The sequence below is a fragment of the Ranitomeya imitator genome, chromosome 9, assembly GCF_032444005.1.
Source record: "Ranitomeya imitator isolate aRanImi1 chromosome 9, aRanImi1.pri, whole genome shotgun sequence".
Taxonomy (NCBI): domain Eukaryota; kingdom Metazoa; phylum Chordata; class Amphibia; order Anura; family Dendrobatidae; genus Ranitomeya; species Ranitomeya imitator.
The window spans coordinates 25314504-25332638 of NC_091290.1; the positions used below are offsets into that span (position 1 = coordinate 25314504).

Below are 18135 nucleotides of genomic sequence, written 5' to 3' on the forward strand. Positions count from 1 at the left end.
TCTTACAGGGCTTGTCTCATAATCGACATATATCAGAATTGGTGACAGTTATATAAAAGCTGGTGAGTAGCCCACTGAGACCCCCATCAATAATGAGAATACTCCCCCTGTGTGATTAATATCGTAGTGAGCATGTGCGACCACCGTGGTCGCACATGCTCACGACTGCTGTAAAAGAAGGGAAAAATTAAGTCTTTCCTTCTTGTGATCAATGAGGGTCTCAGCTGCTGGCCGCTCAGGGATCACACATTTAGCATCTGATCTGTGGATAGGGGGTAAACGTTGTGTTTTAAGGAGCCTGATAAGAGTGGTGGACATCTGGAAAGAACAAAAAACTTTTTGCAAATCAGGCTCAAATTTTTTTCTGCCCCAAATCGGCGCATAAAGTTTAATAAATCTCTCCCCAAGTCTATTAGAAAGTAGCCGAATTTTTCCACTATAAGTGCTTGAGGGTGAAATATATGAGGGTTCTGTTATCCCGGAAAATCTCCCTTTATACGAAGTTTCTCCTTAGATGGTGAAGTCTTAAGACGATAAACAGGACATACTTATTACACAGGCGCCGCTTTACCTGTCTCCGTAATGATGTATTTGGTGCGTTCTCTTCGAACTTGGCCAGTAACTGAGTAGCCATGGACTTGACTTTATTCTGATTAATGACCTCCTTTGTGTCGCTGCACTCCGTGCCAGAATTGATGCTTTCACTTGACAAATTCACTGCCTGCAAAACAAAAAACATGAAACCCGACTTATTGGCGTCTACTGAACCTTTTACCTGTTCAGTCACCCCAGAAATGAAGTCCTCCGCCAAAGGAATGAACATGGAATGAGGCACACCGGCTCTTACCAGCCCCGGTCCACATACCATAGATTCCACACACTAATATCTGGAGGAAATCCCAATAATCAGAGCAGTGTGAGAACATTTCAGACGTCTCCAAATTAAAAAGCAAATCAGTAAAGAATCTGTTCAAGATTTAAAGAGAAACTGCAATTATTCTATAGTAGTTATATTCATGTACATAGGAGCAGTATTATAGTAGTTATATTCTTGTACATAGGAGCAGTATTATAGTAGTTATATTCTTGTACATAGGGGGCAGTATTATAGTAGTTATATTCTTGTACATAGGAGCAGTATTATAGTAGTTATATTCTTGTACATAGGAGCAGTATTATAGTAGATATATTCTTGCACATAGGAGCAGTATTATAGTAGTTATATTCTTGTACATATGGTGCAGTATTATAGTAGTTACATTCTTGTACATTGGGGCAGTATTATAGTAGTTATATTCTTGTACATAGGTGCAGTATTATAGTAGTTATATTCTTGTACATATGGTGCAGTATTATAGTAGTTATATTCTTGTTCATAGGAGCAGTATTATAGTAGTTATATTCTTGTACATAGAGCAGTATTATAGTAGTTATATTCTTGTACATATGGTGCAGTATTATAGTAGTTATATTCTTGTTCATAGGAGCAGTATTATAGTAGTTATATTCTTGTACATAGGTGCAGTATTATAGTAGTTATATTCTTGTACATAGGGGGCAGTATTATAGTAGTTATATTCTTGTACATAGGGGCAATATTATAGTAGTTATATTCTTGTACATAGGGGGCAGTATTATAGTAATTATATTCTTGTACATAGGGGGCAGTATTATAGTAGTTATATTCTTGTACATAGGGGCAATATTATAGTAGTTATATTCTTGTACATAGGGGGCAGTATTATAGTAGTTATATTCTTGTACATAGGGGGCAGTATTATAGTAGTTATATTCTTGTACATAGGGGGCAGTATTATAGTAGTTATATTCTTGTACATAGGGGCAGTATTATAGTAGTTATATTCTTGTTCATAGGAGCAGTATTATAGTAGTTATATTCTTGTATATAGGGGCAGTATTATAGTAGTTATATTCTTGTACATAGGGGCAGTATTATAGCAGTTATATTTTTGTATATAGGGGGCAGTATTATAGTAGTTATATTCTTGTACATAGGGGCAGTATTATAGTAGTTATATTCTTGTACATAGGGGGCAGTATTATAGTAGTTATATTCTTATACATAGGTGCAGTATTATAGTAGTTATATTCTTGTACATAGGAGCAGTATTATAGTAGTTATATTCTTGTACATAGGAGCAGTATTATAGTAGTTATATTCTTGTACATAGGGGCAGTATTACAATAGTCATATTCTTGTACGTAGGTGCAGTATTATAGTAGTTATATTCTTGTACATAGGAGCAGTATTATAGTAGTTATATTCTTGTACATAGGAGCAGTATTATAGTAGTTATATTCTTGTACATAGGAGCAGTGTTATAGTAGTTATATTCTTGTTCATAGGGGCAGTATTATAGTAGTTATATTCTTGTACATAGGGGCAGTATTATAGTAGTTATATTCTTGTACATAGGGGCAGTATTATAGTAGTTATATTCTTGTACATAGGGGCAGTATTATAGTAGTCATATTCTTGTACATAGGGGCAGTATTATAGTAGTTATATTCTTGTACATAGGAGCAGTGTTATAGTAGTTATATTCTTGTACATGGGGCAGTATTATAGTAGTTATATTCTTGTACATAGCAGCAGTGTTATAGTAGTTATATTCTTGTACATAGGAGCAGTATTATAGTAGTTATATTCTTGTATATAGGGGACAGTATTATAGCAGTTATATTCTTGTACATAGGAACAGTATTATAGTAGTTATATTCTTGTACATAAGAGCAGTATTATAGTAGTTATATTCTTGTACATAGGGAGCAGCATTATAGTAGTTATATTCTTGTACATAGGGGCAGTATTATAGTAGTTATATTCTTGTACATAGGGGCAGTATTATAGTAGTTTTATTCTTGTACATAGGAGCAGGATTATAGTAGTTATATTCTTGTACATAGAGAGCAGAATTATAGTAGTTATATTCTTGTACATAGGGGCAGTATTAAAGTAGTTTTATTCTTGTACATAGGAGCATTATTATAGTAGTTATATTCTTGTACATAGGAGCAGTATTATAGTAGTTATATTCTTGTACATAGGGGGCAGTATTATAGTAGTTATATTCCTGTACATAGGGGCAGTATTAAAGTAGTTATATTCTTGTACATAAGGGGCTGTATTATAGTAGTTATATTCTTGTACATAGGAGCAGTATTATAGTAGTTATATTCTTGTAAATAGAGGGCAGTATTATAGTAGTTATATTCTTGTACATAGGGGCAGTATTATAGTAGTTATATTCCTGTACATAGGGGCAGTATTAAAGTAGTTATATTCTTGTACATAAGGGGCTGTATTATAGTAGTTATATTCTTGTACATAGGAGCAGTATTATAGTAGTTATATTCTTGTACATAGAGGGCAGTATTATAGTAGTTATATTCTTGTACATAGGGGCAGTATTATAGTAGTTATATTCTTGTACATAAGGGGCTGTATTATAGTAGTTATATTCTTGTACATAGGAGCAGTATTATAGTAGTTATATTCTTGTACATAGAGGGCAGTATTATAGTAGTTATATTCTTGTACATAGGGGCAGTATTATAGTAGTTATATTCTTGTACATAGGGGCAGTATTATAGTCGTTTTATTCTTGTACATAGGGGCACATTCAGCTAGAATAAAGCATACAATAGGCAGTGCTGCATCTTGTTCTACAATATTGTCGTGATCACTGCCTGCAGGACAGGGAATCAATATCTGCACCCACATAAAATTAAAGGTTTATTGCTGCCATGGATGTCACACCCCTGCACATACTATCTTGGCCGCTTCTTTCCCTTGGGCCTGGTTTTTACGCTCTGTGGCTTAATGATTTGCTTGCCGTCATATGTTTATATTGTGACGACATTTCTATAGGGACTTGAAATTCCTCGACTTTGTATTGATTCCTGATTGTGCTCTGATAATAGCATTGTTTGACAAGGGGGCGGCCGCCTATTCTCGGCAGGATATTAAACATAATTCTATATATTTAGCATATACCGGTTTGTGTGGTCAGCTGCCTGAACTCAGATCTTAACAACAATAACACTACCTCTTAACATTAAACGTTCCCATTGAATCATTATGATTATTGCTGTCGTTTCTGTTCTTTATGAATGTCATATTTGCCTTATTGGCAGTGGTGTAAGATAAGTATAGCGATCGATAAATTAATTTACAAAACCATGTCAGATTCTAGTGAATTCAACATTTTTGTGATTTAAAAAACGGGGGTCACCAGGACAGTATTTTGCTGTATTAATTAGGTAGGGAAATGGAGTATCAAATATCTGTTCCGATAGACTCTCTTCATTAAATATTTTTTTACCTTTCTTAGCACACGTTTGATCTTCTCATCAAGATGTGTGCTTTTTATTGATTAGAGCTTTTTGTAGAGGAGCCGAATAAAAGCAAATTTTTACGTCTGTTTTTTTGTTGGGTTTAAACGAATTGAATAAGCGAACATTCCCAAAATGAATTTCATCAGATCCACTCATCTATCTATATAATTATTTAAGGGTCACTTCCATCTGTCTTTCTTTCTGTAACGGAAATCCCGCGTCGCTGGCCGCGACCAATCAGCGACAGGCTTAGTCCGGCTGCGAATTGGCCCCTCCCTACTCCCCTCCAGTCAGTGCCAGTGTGTCGCCCCATCCCGGACCAACTTTTTACTATTGATGCTGCCTATGCAACATCAATAGTAAAAAGATATAATGTTAAAAATAATAATAATATTAAAAAAAAAAAAATTGTGCTATTCTCACCTTCCAACGTCCATCGATGCGCGCGATGCGGCCGCAGCTTCCGTTCCCAGAGATGCATTGCAAAATTACCCAGACGACTTAGCGTTTTTTTTTTTTTAATCAGGGATATGGTGCCCATACTGCTAAATACTACGTGGGCTGTGTTATATACTGCATGGGCTGTGTTATATACTGCCTGGCTGCTATATACTAAATGGGCAGTGTTATATACTATGTGGGCTGTGCTATATACCACGTGGGCTGTGTTATATACTGCCTGGCTGCTATATACTACGTGGGCTGTGCTATATACTACATGGGCTGTGCTATATACTACATGGGTGTGTTATCTACTGCCTGGCTGCTATATACTACGTAGGCTGTGCTATATACTACGTGGGCTGTGTTATATACTGCGTGGGCTGTGTTATATACTACATGGGCTGTGTTATATATTACGTGGGCTGTTATATACTACGTGGGCTGTGTTATATACCGCGTGGGCTGTGTTATATACTGCCTGGCTGCTATATACTAAATGGGCAGTGTTATATACTATGTGGGCTGTGTTATATACTACGTGGGCTGTGTTATATACTACGTGGACTGTGTTATATACTGCCTGGCTGCTAAATACTATGTGGGCTGTATTATATACGTGGGCTGTGTTATACACTGCGTGGGCTGTGTTATATACTACGTGGGCTGTTATATACTATGTGGGCTGTGCTATATATTGAGTGGGCTGTGTTATATACTGCCTGGTTGCTATATACTACGTGGGCAGTGTTATATACTGCATGGCCTGTGTTATATACCACGTGGGCAGTGTGTTGTGAATTCTGTGGCTGAATTCACTCCTGTGGTCACAAGTGGTACTGCAGCTTCTGGGCTTCCTCCCTCAGGTGTTCTGGTGAGCTCGTTGGCTGCCTTGTTATTTAACTCCACCTGATTCTGTCTTCCTTGCTCCTTGTCAATGTTCCAGTGTTGGATCTGAGCTTCTGGATCTTTCCTGTGGCCTGCTGCTCTGCTTAGATAAGTGCTTCTTTGCTGTTGTTGCTGTTTTTTCTGTCCAGCTTATCTATTCGTTTTTGCTGGAAGCTCTGAGACGCAAAGGGTGTACCGCCGTGCCGTTAGTTCGGCACGGTGGGTCTTTTTGCCCCCTTTGCGTGGTTTTTTGTTTTAGGGTTTTTTGTAGACTGCAAAGTTCTCTTTGCTATCCTCGCTCTATCTAGAATATCGGGCCTCACTTTGCTGAATCTATTTCATCCCTACGTTTTGTCTTTTCATCTTGCTAACAGTCATTATATGTGGGGGGCTGCCTTTTCCTTTGGGGTATTTCTCTGAGGCAAGTCAGGCTTGTATTTCTATCTTCAGGCTAGTCAGTTTCTCAGGCTGTGCCGAGTTGCATAGGTAGTGTCAGGCGCAATCCACAGCTGCCTTTAGTTGTGTTTAGGATAGGTTCAGGTATTGCGGTCTACAGAGATTCCACGTCTCAGAGCTCGTTCTATTGTTTTTGGGTTATTGTCAGATCACTGTATGTGCTCTGATTACTGGCACACTGTGTTACTGGATTGCCTACATAACAGTACAAGGAGCCAAACTAATGATTCTCAATAGAGGGAAAAAAGAAGTTCTGACATCATTTTTTTTTCTCAGCTCTGTGTTCAGTCTTTTTTTTCCCCTAGACATAAGGGGGCTTCAGGACACAGCTGTGGACATGGATATTCAGGCTCTGTGCTCTTCAATGGATAATCTCGTTATAAATGTACAAAAGATTCAAGATACAATTGATCAGAAATCTATGCTAGAACCAAGAATTCCTATTCCTGATTTGTTTTTTGGTGATAGAACTAAGTTTCTGAGCTTCAAAAATAATTGTAAGCTATTTCTGGCCTTGAAACCTCATTCTTCTGGTAATTCAGTTCAACAGGTTTTGATTATTATTTCTTTTTTGCGCGGCGACCCTCAGGACTGGGCATTTTCTCTTGCGCCAGGAGACCCTGCATTGAGTGGTGTCGATGTGTTTTTCCTGGCGCTCGGATTGCTGTACGATGAGCCTAATTCAGTGGATCAGGCTGAGAAAAATTTGCTGGCTTTGTGCCAGGGTCAGGATGATATAGAAGTATATTGTCAGAAATTTAGGAAGTGGTCAGTACTCACTCTGTGGAATGAATCTGCGCTGGCAGCTTTGTTCAGAAAGGGTCTCTCTGAGGCTCTTAAGGATGTCATGGTGGGTTTTCCTATGACTGCTGGTTTGAATGAGTCTATGTCTTTGGCCATTCAGATCGGTCGTCGCTTGCGCGAGCGTAAATCTGTGCACCATCTGGCGGTATTGTCTGAGATTAAACCTGAGCCTATGCAGTGCGATAGGACTATGACCAGAGTTGAACGGCAAGAACACAGACGTCTGAATGGGCTGTGTTTCTACTGTGGTGATTCCACTCATGCTATTTCTGATTGTCCTAAGCGCACTAAGCGGTTCGATAGGTCTGCCGTCATTGGTACTGTACAGTCCAAATTCCTTCTGTCCATTACCTTGATATGCTCTTTGTCATCGTATTCTGTCATGGCGTTTGTGGATTCAGGCGCTGCCCTGAATCTGATGGATTTGGATTATGCTAAACGTTGTGGGTTTTTCTTGGAGCCTTTGCGGTGTCCTATTCCGTTGAGAGGAATTGATGCTACACCTTTGGCCAAGAATAAACCTCAGTACTGGGCCCAGCTGACCATGTGCATGGCTCCTGCACATCAGGAAGTTATTCGCTTTCTGGTGCTACATAATCTGCATGATGTGGTCGTGTTGGGGTTGCCATGGCTACAAACCCATAATCCAGTATTGGATTGGAACTCTATGTCGGTATCCAGCTGGGGTTGTCAGGGGGTACATGGTGATGTTCCATTTTTGTCTATTTCGTCATCCACTCCTTCTGAGGTCCCAGAGTTCTTGTCTGATTATCAGGATGTATTTGAAGAGCCCAAGTCCGATGCCCTACCTCCGCATAGGGATTGTGATTGTGCTATCAATTTGATTCCTGGTAGTAAATTCCCTAAAGGTCGTTTATTTAATTTATCCGTGCCTGAACACACCGCTATGCGCAGTTATGTGAAGGAATCCCTGGAGAAGGGACATATTCGCCCATCGTCATCACCTCTGGGAGCAGGGTTCTTTTTTGTAACCAAGAAGGATGGTTCGCTGAGACCGTGTATTGATTACCGCCTTCTTAATAAGATCACTGTTAAGTTTCAGTATCCCTTGCCATTGTTATCTGACTTGTTTGCTCGGATTAAGGGGGCTAGTTGGTTCACTAAGATAGATCTTCGTGGTGCGTATAATCTGGTGAGAATCAGGCAAGGAGATGAATGGAAAACGGCATTTAATACGCCCGAGGGTCATTTTGAGTATCTAGTGATGCCGTTCGGACTTGCCAATGCTCCATCAGTGTTTCAGTCCTTTATGCATGACATCTTCCGTGAGTATCTGGATAAATTCCTGATTGTTTACTTGGATGACATTTTGATCTTCTCAGATGATTGGGAGTCTCATGTGAAGCAGGTCAGAATGGTTTTCCAGGTCCTGCGTGCTAATTCTTTGTTTGTGAAGGGATCAAAGTTTCTCTTCGGTGTGCAGAAAGTTTCATTTTTGGGGTTCATCTTTTCCCTTTCTACTATCGAGATGGATCTGGTTAAGGTCCAAGCCATCCAGGATTGGACTCAGCCGACATCTCTGAAAAGTCTGCAAAAGTTCCTGGGCTTTGCTAATTTTTATCGTCGCTTCATCTGTAATTTTTCTAGCATAGCCAAACCATTGACCGATTTGACCAAGAAGGGTGCTGATTTGGTTAATTGGTCTTCTGCTGCAATGGAAGCTTTTCAGGAGTTGAAGCGTCGTTTTTGTTCTGCCCCTGTGTTGTGTCAACCAGATGTTTCTCTTCCGTTCCAGGTCGAGGTTGATGCTTCTGAGATTGGAGCAGGGGCGGTTTTGTCACAGAGAGGTTCTGGTTGCTCAGTGTTGAAACCATGTGCTTTCTTTTCCAGGAAGTTTTCTGCTGCTGAGCGTAATTATGATGTGGGCAACCGAGAGTTGCTGGCCATGAAGTGGGTATTCGAGGAGTGGCGTCATTGGCTTGAAGGAGCTAAGCATCGCGTGGTGGTATTGACTGATCATAAGAACCTTACTTATCTCGAGTCTGCCAAGCGCTTGAATCCTAGACAGGCCCGTTGGTCGTTATTTTTTGCTCGCTTCGATTTTGTGATTTCGTACCTTCCGGGCTCTAAAAATGTGAAGGTGGATGCTCTGTCTAGGAGTTTTGTGCCCGACTCTCCGGTTTTATCTGAGCCGGCGAGTATCCTCAAGGAAGGAGTCATTGTGTCTGCCATCTCCCCTGATTTGCGGCGAGTGTTGCAAAAATTTCAGGCTAATAAACCTGATCGTTGTCCGGCCGAGAAACTGTTCGTCCCTGATAGGTGGACTAGTAAAGTTATCTCTGAACTTCATTGTTCGGTGTTGGCTGGTCATCCAGGAATCTTTGGTACCAGAGAGTTAGTGGCTAGATCCTTCTGGTGGCCATCTCTGTCACGGGATGTACGTACTTTTGTGCAGTCCTGTGGGATTTGTGCTAGGGCTAAGCCCTGCTGTTCACGTGCCAGTGGGTTGCTTTTGCCCTTGCCGGTCCCGAAGAGGCCTTGGATACATATTTCGATGGATTTCATTTCTGACCTTCCCGTTTCTCAAAAGATGTCAGTCATTTGGGTGGTCTGTGATCGCTTTTCTAAAATGGTCCATCTGGTGCCCTTGGTTAAATTGCCTTCCTCCTCTGATTTGGTGCCTTTGTTCTTTCAGCATGTGGTTCGTTTGCATGGCATTCCTGAGAATATTGTTTCTGACAGAGGTTCACAGTTTGTTTCAAGGTTCTGGCGAGCCTTTTGTGGTAGGATGGGCATTGACCTATCTTTTTCCTCGGCTTTCCATCCTCAGACTAATGGCCAGACCGAACGAACCAATCAGACCTTGGAAACATATCTGAGATGTTTTGTTTCTGCAGACCAGGATGATTGGGTGTCCTTTTTGCCGTTGGCTGAGTTCGCCCTTAATAATCGGGCCAGCTCGGCTACCTTGGTCTCTCCATTTTTCTGCAATTCTGGGTTCCATCCTCGTTTCTCTTCAGGACAGGTTGAGTCTTCGGACTGTCCTGGTGTGGATTCTGTGGTGGACAGGTTGCAGCAGATCTGGACTCAGGTAGTGGACAATTTGACCTTGTCCCAGGAGAAGGCTCAACTTTTCGCTAATCGCAGACGCCGTGTGGGTCCCCGACTTCGTGTTGGGGATCTGGTTTGGTTATCTTCTCGTCATATTCCTATGAAGGTTTCCTCTCCTAAATTTAAACCTCGTTTTATTGGTCCGTATAGGATTTCTGAGATTCTCAATCCTGTGTCCTTTCGTCTGACCCTCCCGGACTCCTTTTCCATACATAATGTATTCCATAGGTCGTTGTTGAGGAGATACGTGGCACCTATGGTTCCATCTGTTGAGCCTCCTGCCCCTGTTTTGGTGGAGGGGGAATTGGAGTATATTGTGGAGAAAATTTTGGATTCTCGTGTCTCTAGACGGAAACTCCAGTATCTGGTTAAATGGAAGGGTTATGCTCAGGAAGATAATTCCTGGGTTTTTGCCTCTGATGTCCATGCTCCAGATCTTGTTCGTGCCTTTCATGTGGCTCATCCTGGTCGGCCTGGGGGCTCTGGTGAGGGTTCGGTGACCCCTCCTCAAGGGGGGGTACTGTTGTGAATTCTGTGGCTGAATTCACTCCTGTGGTCACAAGTGGTACTGCAGCTTCTGGGCTTCCTCCCTCAGGTGTTCTGGTGAGCTCGTTGGCTGCCTTGTTATTTAACTCCACCTGATTCTGTCTTCCTTGCTCCTTGTCAATGTTCCAGTGTTGGATCTGAGCTTCTGGATCTTTCCTGTGGCCTGCTGCTCTGCTTAGATAAGTGCTTCTTTGCTTTTGTTGCTGTTTTTTCTGTCCAGCTTATCTATTCGTTTTTGCTGGAAGCTCTGAGACGCAAAGGGTGTACCGCCGTGCCGTTAGTTCGGCACGGTGGGTCTTTTTGCCCCCTTTGCGTGGTTTTTTGTTTTAAGGTTTTTTGTAGACTGCAAAGTTCTCTTTGCTATCCTCGCTCTATCTAGAATATCGGGCCTCACTTTGCTGAATCTATTTCATCCCTACGTTTTGTCTTTTCATCTTGCTAACAGTCATTATATGTGGGGGGCTGCCTTTTCCTTTGGGGTATTTCTCTGAGGCAAGTCAGGCTTGTATTTCTATCTTCAGGCTAGTCAGTTCCTCAGGCTGTGCCGAGTTGCATAGGTAGTGTCAGGCGCAATCCACAGCTGCCTTTAGTTGTGTTTAGGATAGGTTCAGGTATTGCGGTCTACAGAGATTTCACGTCTCAGAGCTCGTTCTATTGTTTTTGGGTTATTGTCAGATCACTGTATGTGCTCTGATTACTGGCACACTGTGTTACTGGATTGCCTACATAACACAGTGTTATATACTGCGTGGGCTGTGTTATATACTACGTGGCCTGTGTTATATACTGCATGGGCTGTATTATATATTATGTGGGCTGTGCTATATACTATGTGGCTGCTATATACTATGTGGCTGCTATATACTAAGTGGCTGTCTGTGTTACGGAGGCTGTGCTATATACTATGTGGCTGCTATATACTACCTTGCTGTGCTATATACTACGTGGCTGTTCTATATACTACGTGGCTGTGTTATATACTATGTGGCTGTGTTATATACTACGTGGCTGTGCTATATACTACGTGGCTGTCCTAAGCGCGATGTACATACATACATACATATTCCAGAATACCCGATACGTGTTATATACTACATGGGCTGTGCTATATATTACGTGGGCTGTGTTATATACTGCCTGGCTGTTTTATACTACGTTGGCAGTGTTATGTACTACGTGGCCTGTGTTATGTACTGCTTGGGCTGTGCTATATATTACGTGGGCTGTGCTATATACTATGTGGCTGCTATATACTACGTGGCTGTGCTATATACTAAGTGGCTGTCTGTGTTACGTGGGCTGTGCTATATAGTATGTGGCTGCTATATACTATGTGGCTGCTATATACTATGTGGCTGATATATACTATGTGGTTGTGCTATATACTATGTGGCTGTGCTATATACTACGTAACTGTGCTAAGTACGACGTACATACATATTCTAGAATACCCGGTGCGTTAGAATTGGGCCACCATCTAGTCTCTATATAAGATATAAGATAACATCACGGGAACTCCATGCATGATGACAATCTCTGTACAACTGTACATTGCTGCAGAATATGCTGGCGCTACATAAATAATTAAAATGCCGATAATGATATTGGAGTGAAGGAAAGATCTGCAATTAACCCTTCAAGACCCCGGACCAGGGTGGCGAAATTGCTGGATCGCTCCATTCTGCGCTGTACGCTGCATTCGTGAGGAGCGCTGCACCGTAATAAACTACAGCTGTCATTAATTGCTCTCAGGTCCCGTGTGGGCTGCGGCGAGCAGCGACCGTGAAGTATCTGGGCCACACCACAGCGTCTGCCCCAATACTGAACCCGTCTATAGTCTCCAGCAAGTTCCAAGCACCGACCTCATCAAAGAGCTGCATCGTCCTCCTCCTCCTCTTGTTCACATCATTTTCTTCAGATTTATTTTCTTGCTGGATAAAGGTAAAAAAAGAAAACCATTAATGTTCAGCGGCCAAAGGTGAAGCTGGGAATTATTTACTGTAGGCACAAAAGTGAAATACGGACTATCCTGCTCACTTGCTAGAACTTAGAATGCACCAAATAAGGGATATATAACTTTTTTTGGTTTATGCAAATAAAAATTAATCATGAATTTGCAAATTCTGAAAGTTCTAATATACTTTCTGCATCAATTTCTCATGGCTTTAAGATCTCTTCTTGCTGTCTCTGTATAGGAATATTATGTTTTACATCCACACACACAGATTATGTATAGATGAGGGTGTACTCATTATATGCAGTTTAGACTCCAGACAGATACATTGTAGCAAGATAAGACCAAGATAAAAAAATGTCTGATGATGATGTGCTCAGCTCACAAGGAATTGTCTAAACTGGATACAATTGGAACAAACCTTCAGCTGTATTATATATTTATATATTCACTTACTGTAGCAGGGACCTTTGAACTGAAACGCGAAGACTACGAATCGTAATTCTTTTTGCAGCTTTTGGTTTGGTTTTAGGCATTTTGACGTTTGCAGAAAATGGTGGTATTTGCGCCATTTAACTCTAAGGCCCCTTTCACACATCAGCTTTTTTCCTTCAGTCGCAATCCGTCGAATTTTGAAAAAAAAGTATCAGTTTCTTTCTCATACACTGTGTATTAGTGACGGATAGCCTTCCGTTTCATCCGTCGTTCGCTGGATCCGTCGAACATTTTGTCCGGCGGGCCGGAGATGACGGACAAATTAACGTTTTTTGTCTCCGTCGCCGTCCGTCGTTTGCTAGAATGGAAGCCTATGGGTGCCGGATCCGTCAAATGACGGAATCCGGCGACGGATTCGGTTTTTTTTTTTAACTGAGCATGCTCCTATTTTTTTTTAGGATCTGTAAGCCAGCCCCCCTAGTCGGATCCGTCGCATCAGTCTTTCACTGATCTGTGACGGATCCGTTGAACCAATAGATTGTGACTGACAGCAAAAAAACTGATGTGTGAAAGGGGCCTCATTCATACAGTCCTCATCATTCATCAAAAGTTTGCAAAATTTTTGTACTTATGAAATTTTTGTGCAATTTTACCCCAGTACCAGAGTAGAGTACAAATTCTACAGCTATTATTTATTGATTGATTAATTCGTTTTCTTTGCACAGTTCAAGAATAACATGTTACGTTTTCAAGCTTTTTGCAACAGTTGCTTAAAAAAAAAGTACAAACGAGCAAAAATAACAAAAAAAGCCTCTTTTGATTTGCATCATATTCTTCAAACATCGTTTGTTGTTTTGAGAAATTTGGTCAAAATCTGAGACAAGAAAAACACCTTAAATTTTGCAAATTATGAACTGAGCGACAAAAGTATATTGGAAAGTGCTTGTTACCGCTGTATTTTGTCTGGATCATCCTACTTGAGGATATACTTTACCTGCACTGATACATTGTAGCAAAATCATTATGGGAGGGAGAATTGTGTTGCCAATCTGCCAACACTTGTAGATGATTGCTTGCAATTAAGGGCATGTAACAAGTGATAATTAGACATTTAGAGAAAGTTGGGTGACAACTAGATTCGGGCAAAATGATTTCCGCCAGACGAGAGCCCTTTGAACTTCTTACTAGCCGCCGGCATCGTACCTCCTCCTGATTAATAGACTCCACAATATGGTGGTGTGACAGATGTCGTGACATTGCGGGGGCCTACAAATCAGAAAAGGCGCCCAGGAGGCCGGTAAGTAGTAGGAAGGTTGAGGTCCTCCGGTCCGGCGGTGGCTCCTCCAAGTCATTTTTTTCCCCTTGTAAGGCGGCCATATTTGTTGAATCAACTGCTACTGAAAGGCCAGAAAGGCGCCACCTAGAGGTTACTTTTTCAGCTCCCCATCTGTCCACGGCTTGTATCTGGGCTCCATTGAAATTAATAGGGCTAAGTTGCAGTACCACCCACAAACACTGGACATGTGTGGCGCTCTGTCTGGATGTAAGCAGCCATGTTTTTCTAATCCTGCCCAACCCCTTTAAGTAATAAAAGTCTGTATCTAATCTCTTATTCATTATACCAACCCCATATCATCTGTCTGCCAATAATCAAAGTTTGGCGACAGTTTTACGTTCGCCCCCGACCTTTCTCATATTAGCGCATGCTGGGGATAAATTAGTATTTAACAAAGTGAAAAGTCCTCACCAGTGTCAGCAATGGGGGCGCCAGCCTCTACCTCCAGAAACATATGGCCCGCATTAGGGTAACATGTGCTTCATGTATGGGAGCAGACGGGGGACAGGGGAAGGATTTGATGAACGCACGGCCTGGGTTCATACATGAGATAAGTGTTTCGTGATTGATTTTACCTTCCATAATTCCAGTAGATAAATCACCAATCTGGTTATTTTCTGGGACTGAAGTTTAAAAGAATAGAAAAGCTTCGAGGGCTCAGCCCGCGCCCCGAATAATTAATTTCAGGAGGTAACGTGAAATGCGTTAGTCAGGGTAATTAGATGACATCATGGAGTCGGGGTCATGGAGTTTCCTGTGTTTTGTTTCTATGGCAGTTTGGGGTAACATCACAATTAGGGGCCTCAGACTTATCTCCTTCAGTTAGTGCAAGACGAGGGATGAAAGGAGGCGGCCATCACCGCAACGGCGGCCAGACAGTGAGGAGAAGTGGAGCGGACACTTGTTTAATGTGGGTTTCAGTGAGAGATTTCCTCCAATCCCCCAGTTTATTTATGTAGGATTCCATTATCCAGCCATAACTCACAATGTGTCCACGGCTCCGGGAGGGAGGATTCTGCAGCTGCTGCACCGTGTAAAGCAGAGGATGATGATGAAGACACATCCCTCCGCCATCGCTCTACAGGTCCAGGCTACTGGATAATCACCGCAGCCGGTCCTGGTAATTATCAACAAACGGTGCATGTTCTCCGGCTATGACCCCAATGTCTGATACCAGCACAGAACGGCACCAGACACAGACAGCAAGAAAAAACCATCCGCTCATTCATGGAAGTACTCAAGATGTCTGGTGGAAGCACACTCAAATTGCAGTAAAAATAAAAGGTTAAGAGACTTGAAAATCTGCTTTACTACTTATAAGATGCAGTTTACAGTCGGTAATACCCCAGAGCTGCACTCACTATTCTGCTGGTGCAGTCACTGTGTACATACATTACATTACTGATCCTGAGTTACATCCTGTATTATACTCCAGAGCTGCACTCACTATTCTGCTGGTGCAGTCACTGTGTACATACATTACTGATCCTGAGTTATATCCTGTATTATACCCCAGAGCTGCACTCACTATTCTGCTGGTGCAGTCACTGTGCATACATTACATTACTGATCCTGAGTTACATCCTGTATTATACTCCAGAGCTTAACTCACTATTCTGCTGGTGCACTCACTGTGTACATACATTACATTACTGATCCTGAGTTACATCCTGTATTATACTCCAGAGCTGCACTCACTATTCTGCTGGTGCAGTCACTGTGTACATACATTACATTACTGATCCTGAGTTACATCCTGTATTATACCCCAGAGCAGCACTCACTATTCTGCTGGTGCAGTCACTGTGTCACATTACATTACTGATCCTGAGTTACATCCTGTATTATACCCCAGAGCTGCACTCACTATTCTGCTGGTGCAATCACTGTGTACATACATTACATTACTGATCCTGAGTTACATCCTGTATTATACCCCAGAGCTGCACTCACTATTCTGCTGGTGCAGTCACTGTGTACATACATTACATTACTGATCCTGACTTACCTCCTGTATTATACTCCAGAGCTGCACTCACTATTCTGCTGGTGCAGTCACTGTACCATCAGACAAATAAACACCTCCTGGTATAAAGAAGCACTACATATCCCACAATGCACGTACGAGCAGGAATGACATATAAAGCCAAACCCGGCAGTTACCAGGAAATCAGCAGAATAGTGAATGCAGCTTTGGAGGTGACTGTAGTATAAGACCAGATGAATGTCAGAATCTGTGCAAAATACTTAAAGCAAAGTATTTCCAAAAATTACTCAAGATTAAATGAGAAAGCAATAAAGGGAACAGACAAATATATATATTTTCCCTAAAATGATTGATATTTTAACTTAAAAAGAAAAGTGTCAGGAATAATTGGAGTTTGGGTTCTCACCTTTGGCACTCTCTTTCTGGGTAATGTTAAATTGAGGTAATTGTTACTGAGCAGATTGGATGGTTTGGAGGAATGGACCTCTCCATTCTTCCCATTGTTCTTGGGGGCGGAATCTGCAAAAATGAAAGGATATCAGTAAAATTGAGATGCCAATAGTGCCCCCTACTGGCAGGGTGGTAATAAACCAGTCAACATAAAATAAACAGGGCAGTTTGTTTTTTTTCATAGAGGGAGATAAAAAATGGCAGAAGAGTATATGACTCCTAAAAGTGTATAGAAATTGGGCCATTTCTTCCACCGCTCACTCGTGTTCCCTGGAGTATTGAGTGTGAGGACACTGATTTGTAAAGATTAAAAAGGCCGCTGCCTTAGCATTAAAGGTGTTGACCAAGGTTCAAAGTACATAGCTGCTATCTTTCAGAAACAGCGCCACTCCTGGCTTTAGGTTGTGTGAGGTATTGCAGCTCAGCTCCGTTCACTTCAATGTGGCTGAGCTGTAATAAACTGACACGTGCCACCTTTAAGGGATAACGTCGTTACTAAAAGAAAAGCAGCCATGTTTTTCCAATCCCGGACAACCCCTTTAAGTCATGTGTTGTCCTCTTAAGAGTTACAAAAGCACTTTTCACAAGACTCCGGGGCGGCCATGACCCCTTACATCACTTCAGTATATGAAGCTACAGCTACAAAGAGTCACTCACCAACTGGCCTCAGAGGGGCACCCCTAAATAATTCATAGAACTTGGAGAGGTAGAGGACCATGCTGAGCTTATCTGGTTCCTCTGTGGACGCCATCTCCTTCCCCGTAGTGATGGGCGAGATTCCAAACTCTTTCTCTGCGGTATCAAACGCCAGCTGGTTGTTCCTGACAGTGTCGTCCTCGTTCAAAGAGTAAAAGTCACTGAGGAACAAAGGATACAATATCACAGGAAGAAAGACATCATTAATGGGCCGGGGATCAAAGACGAAGCTCCTTTATATAACATGTCATGGAATAATTAAAAGGTGGAGAGCGAGTAAGTCAATGCCAGTGGCCAAAGTTTTCCTAATTAGGTCTAATAAAAAATAGAGATATATATATATATATATATATATATATATATACACACACACACATTTATTCCACTTTATACGGCTTTCAAGTTCCTCAGGGGCGTGATAATGCTTGCCACACCCCTTTGTGAACTCTCTCAGCCAATGAAAAAAGCTGAGAGGGCGTCACATGACACACTTCCCTTAAAAAAACCCTAACATACTCTAGTCAAGGAATTGTATAAGGCCCATAAATAAAGATAATATATTCCTGGTACTACTGGATAGAGGAGTCAATCGAAGCACCGGAGGCCGCAGAAGTACGGGGAGGACCGAGGAGAGGTGAGTATAAGATTATTTCATCCCTTTCCCAGCAGGTTATTTTGTTGAAATTCACGCAACTCAAATCATGAAAAAAA

General features: G+C 41.6%; 2 protein-coding genes across 7 annotated transcripts in view; one reads left to right on the forward strand and one right to left on the reverse strand.

Moving 5' to 3' along the window:
• The window catches only part of DKK3 (dickkopf WNT signaling pathway inhibitor 3), a 413056-nt gene that overhangs the window by 139582 nt on the left and 255339 nt on the right, over window positions 1-18135 (forward strand). The gene's annotated exons all lie outside the window — the stretch shown is intronic.
• MICAL2 (microtubule associated monooxygenase, calponin and LIM domain containing 2) overlaps window positions 1-18135 on the reverse strand; it is a 264685-nt gene that overhangs the window by 117057 nt on the left and 129493 nt on the right. For all 5 annotated transcript variants that reach the window (XM_069740179.1, XM_069740178.1, XM_069740180.1 and 2 more), the window contains exons 13-16: window positions 17386-17585; window positions 16685-16797; window positions 12429-12497; window positions 572-721 (exon numbers count right to left, since the gene is read on the reverse strand). In XM_069740179.1, the coding sequence (XP_069596280.1) occupies window positions 572-721; window positions 12429-12497; window positions 16685-16797; window positions 17386-17585 (532 nt within the window). The remainder of the gene's footprint in view (window positions 1-571; window positions 722-12428; window positions 12498-16684; window positions 16798-17385; window positions 17586-18135) is intronic.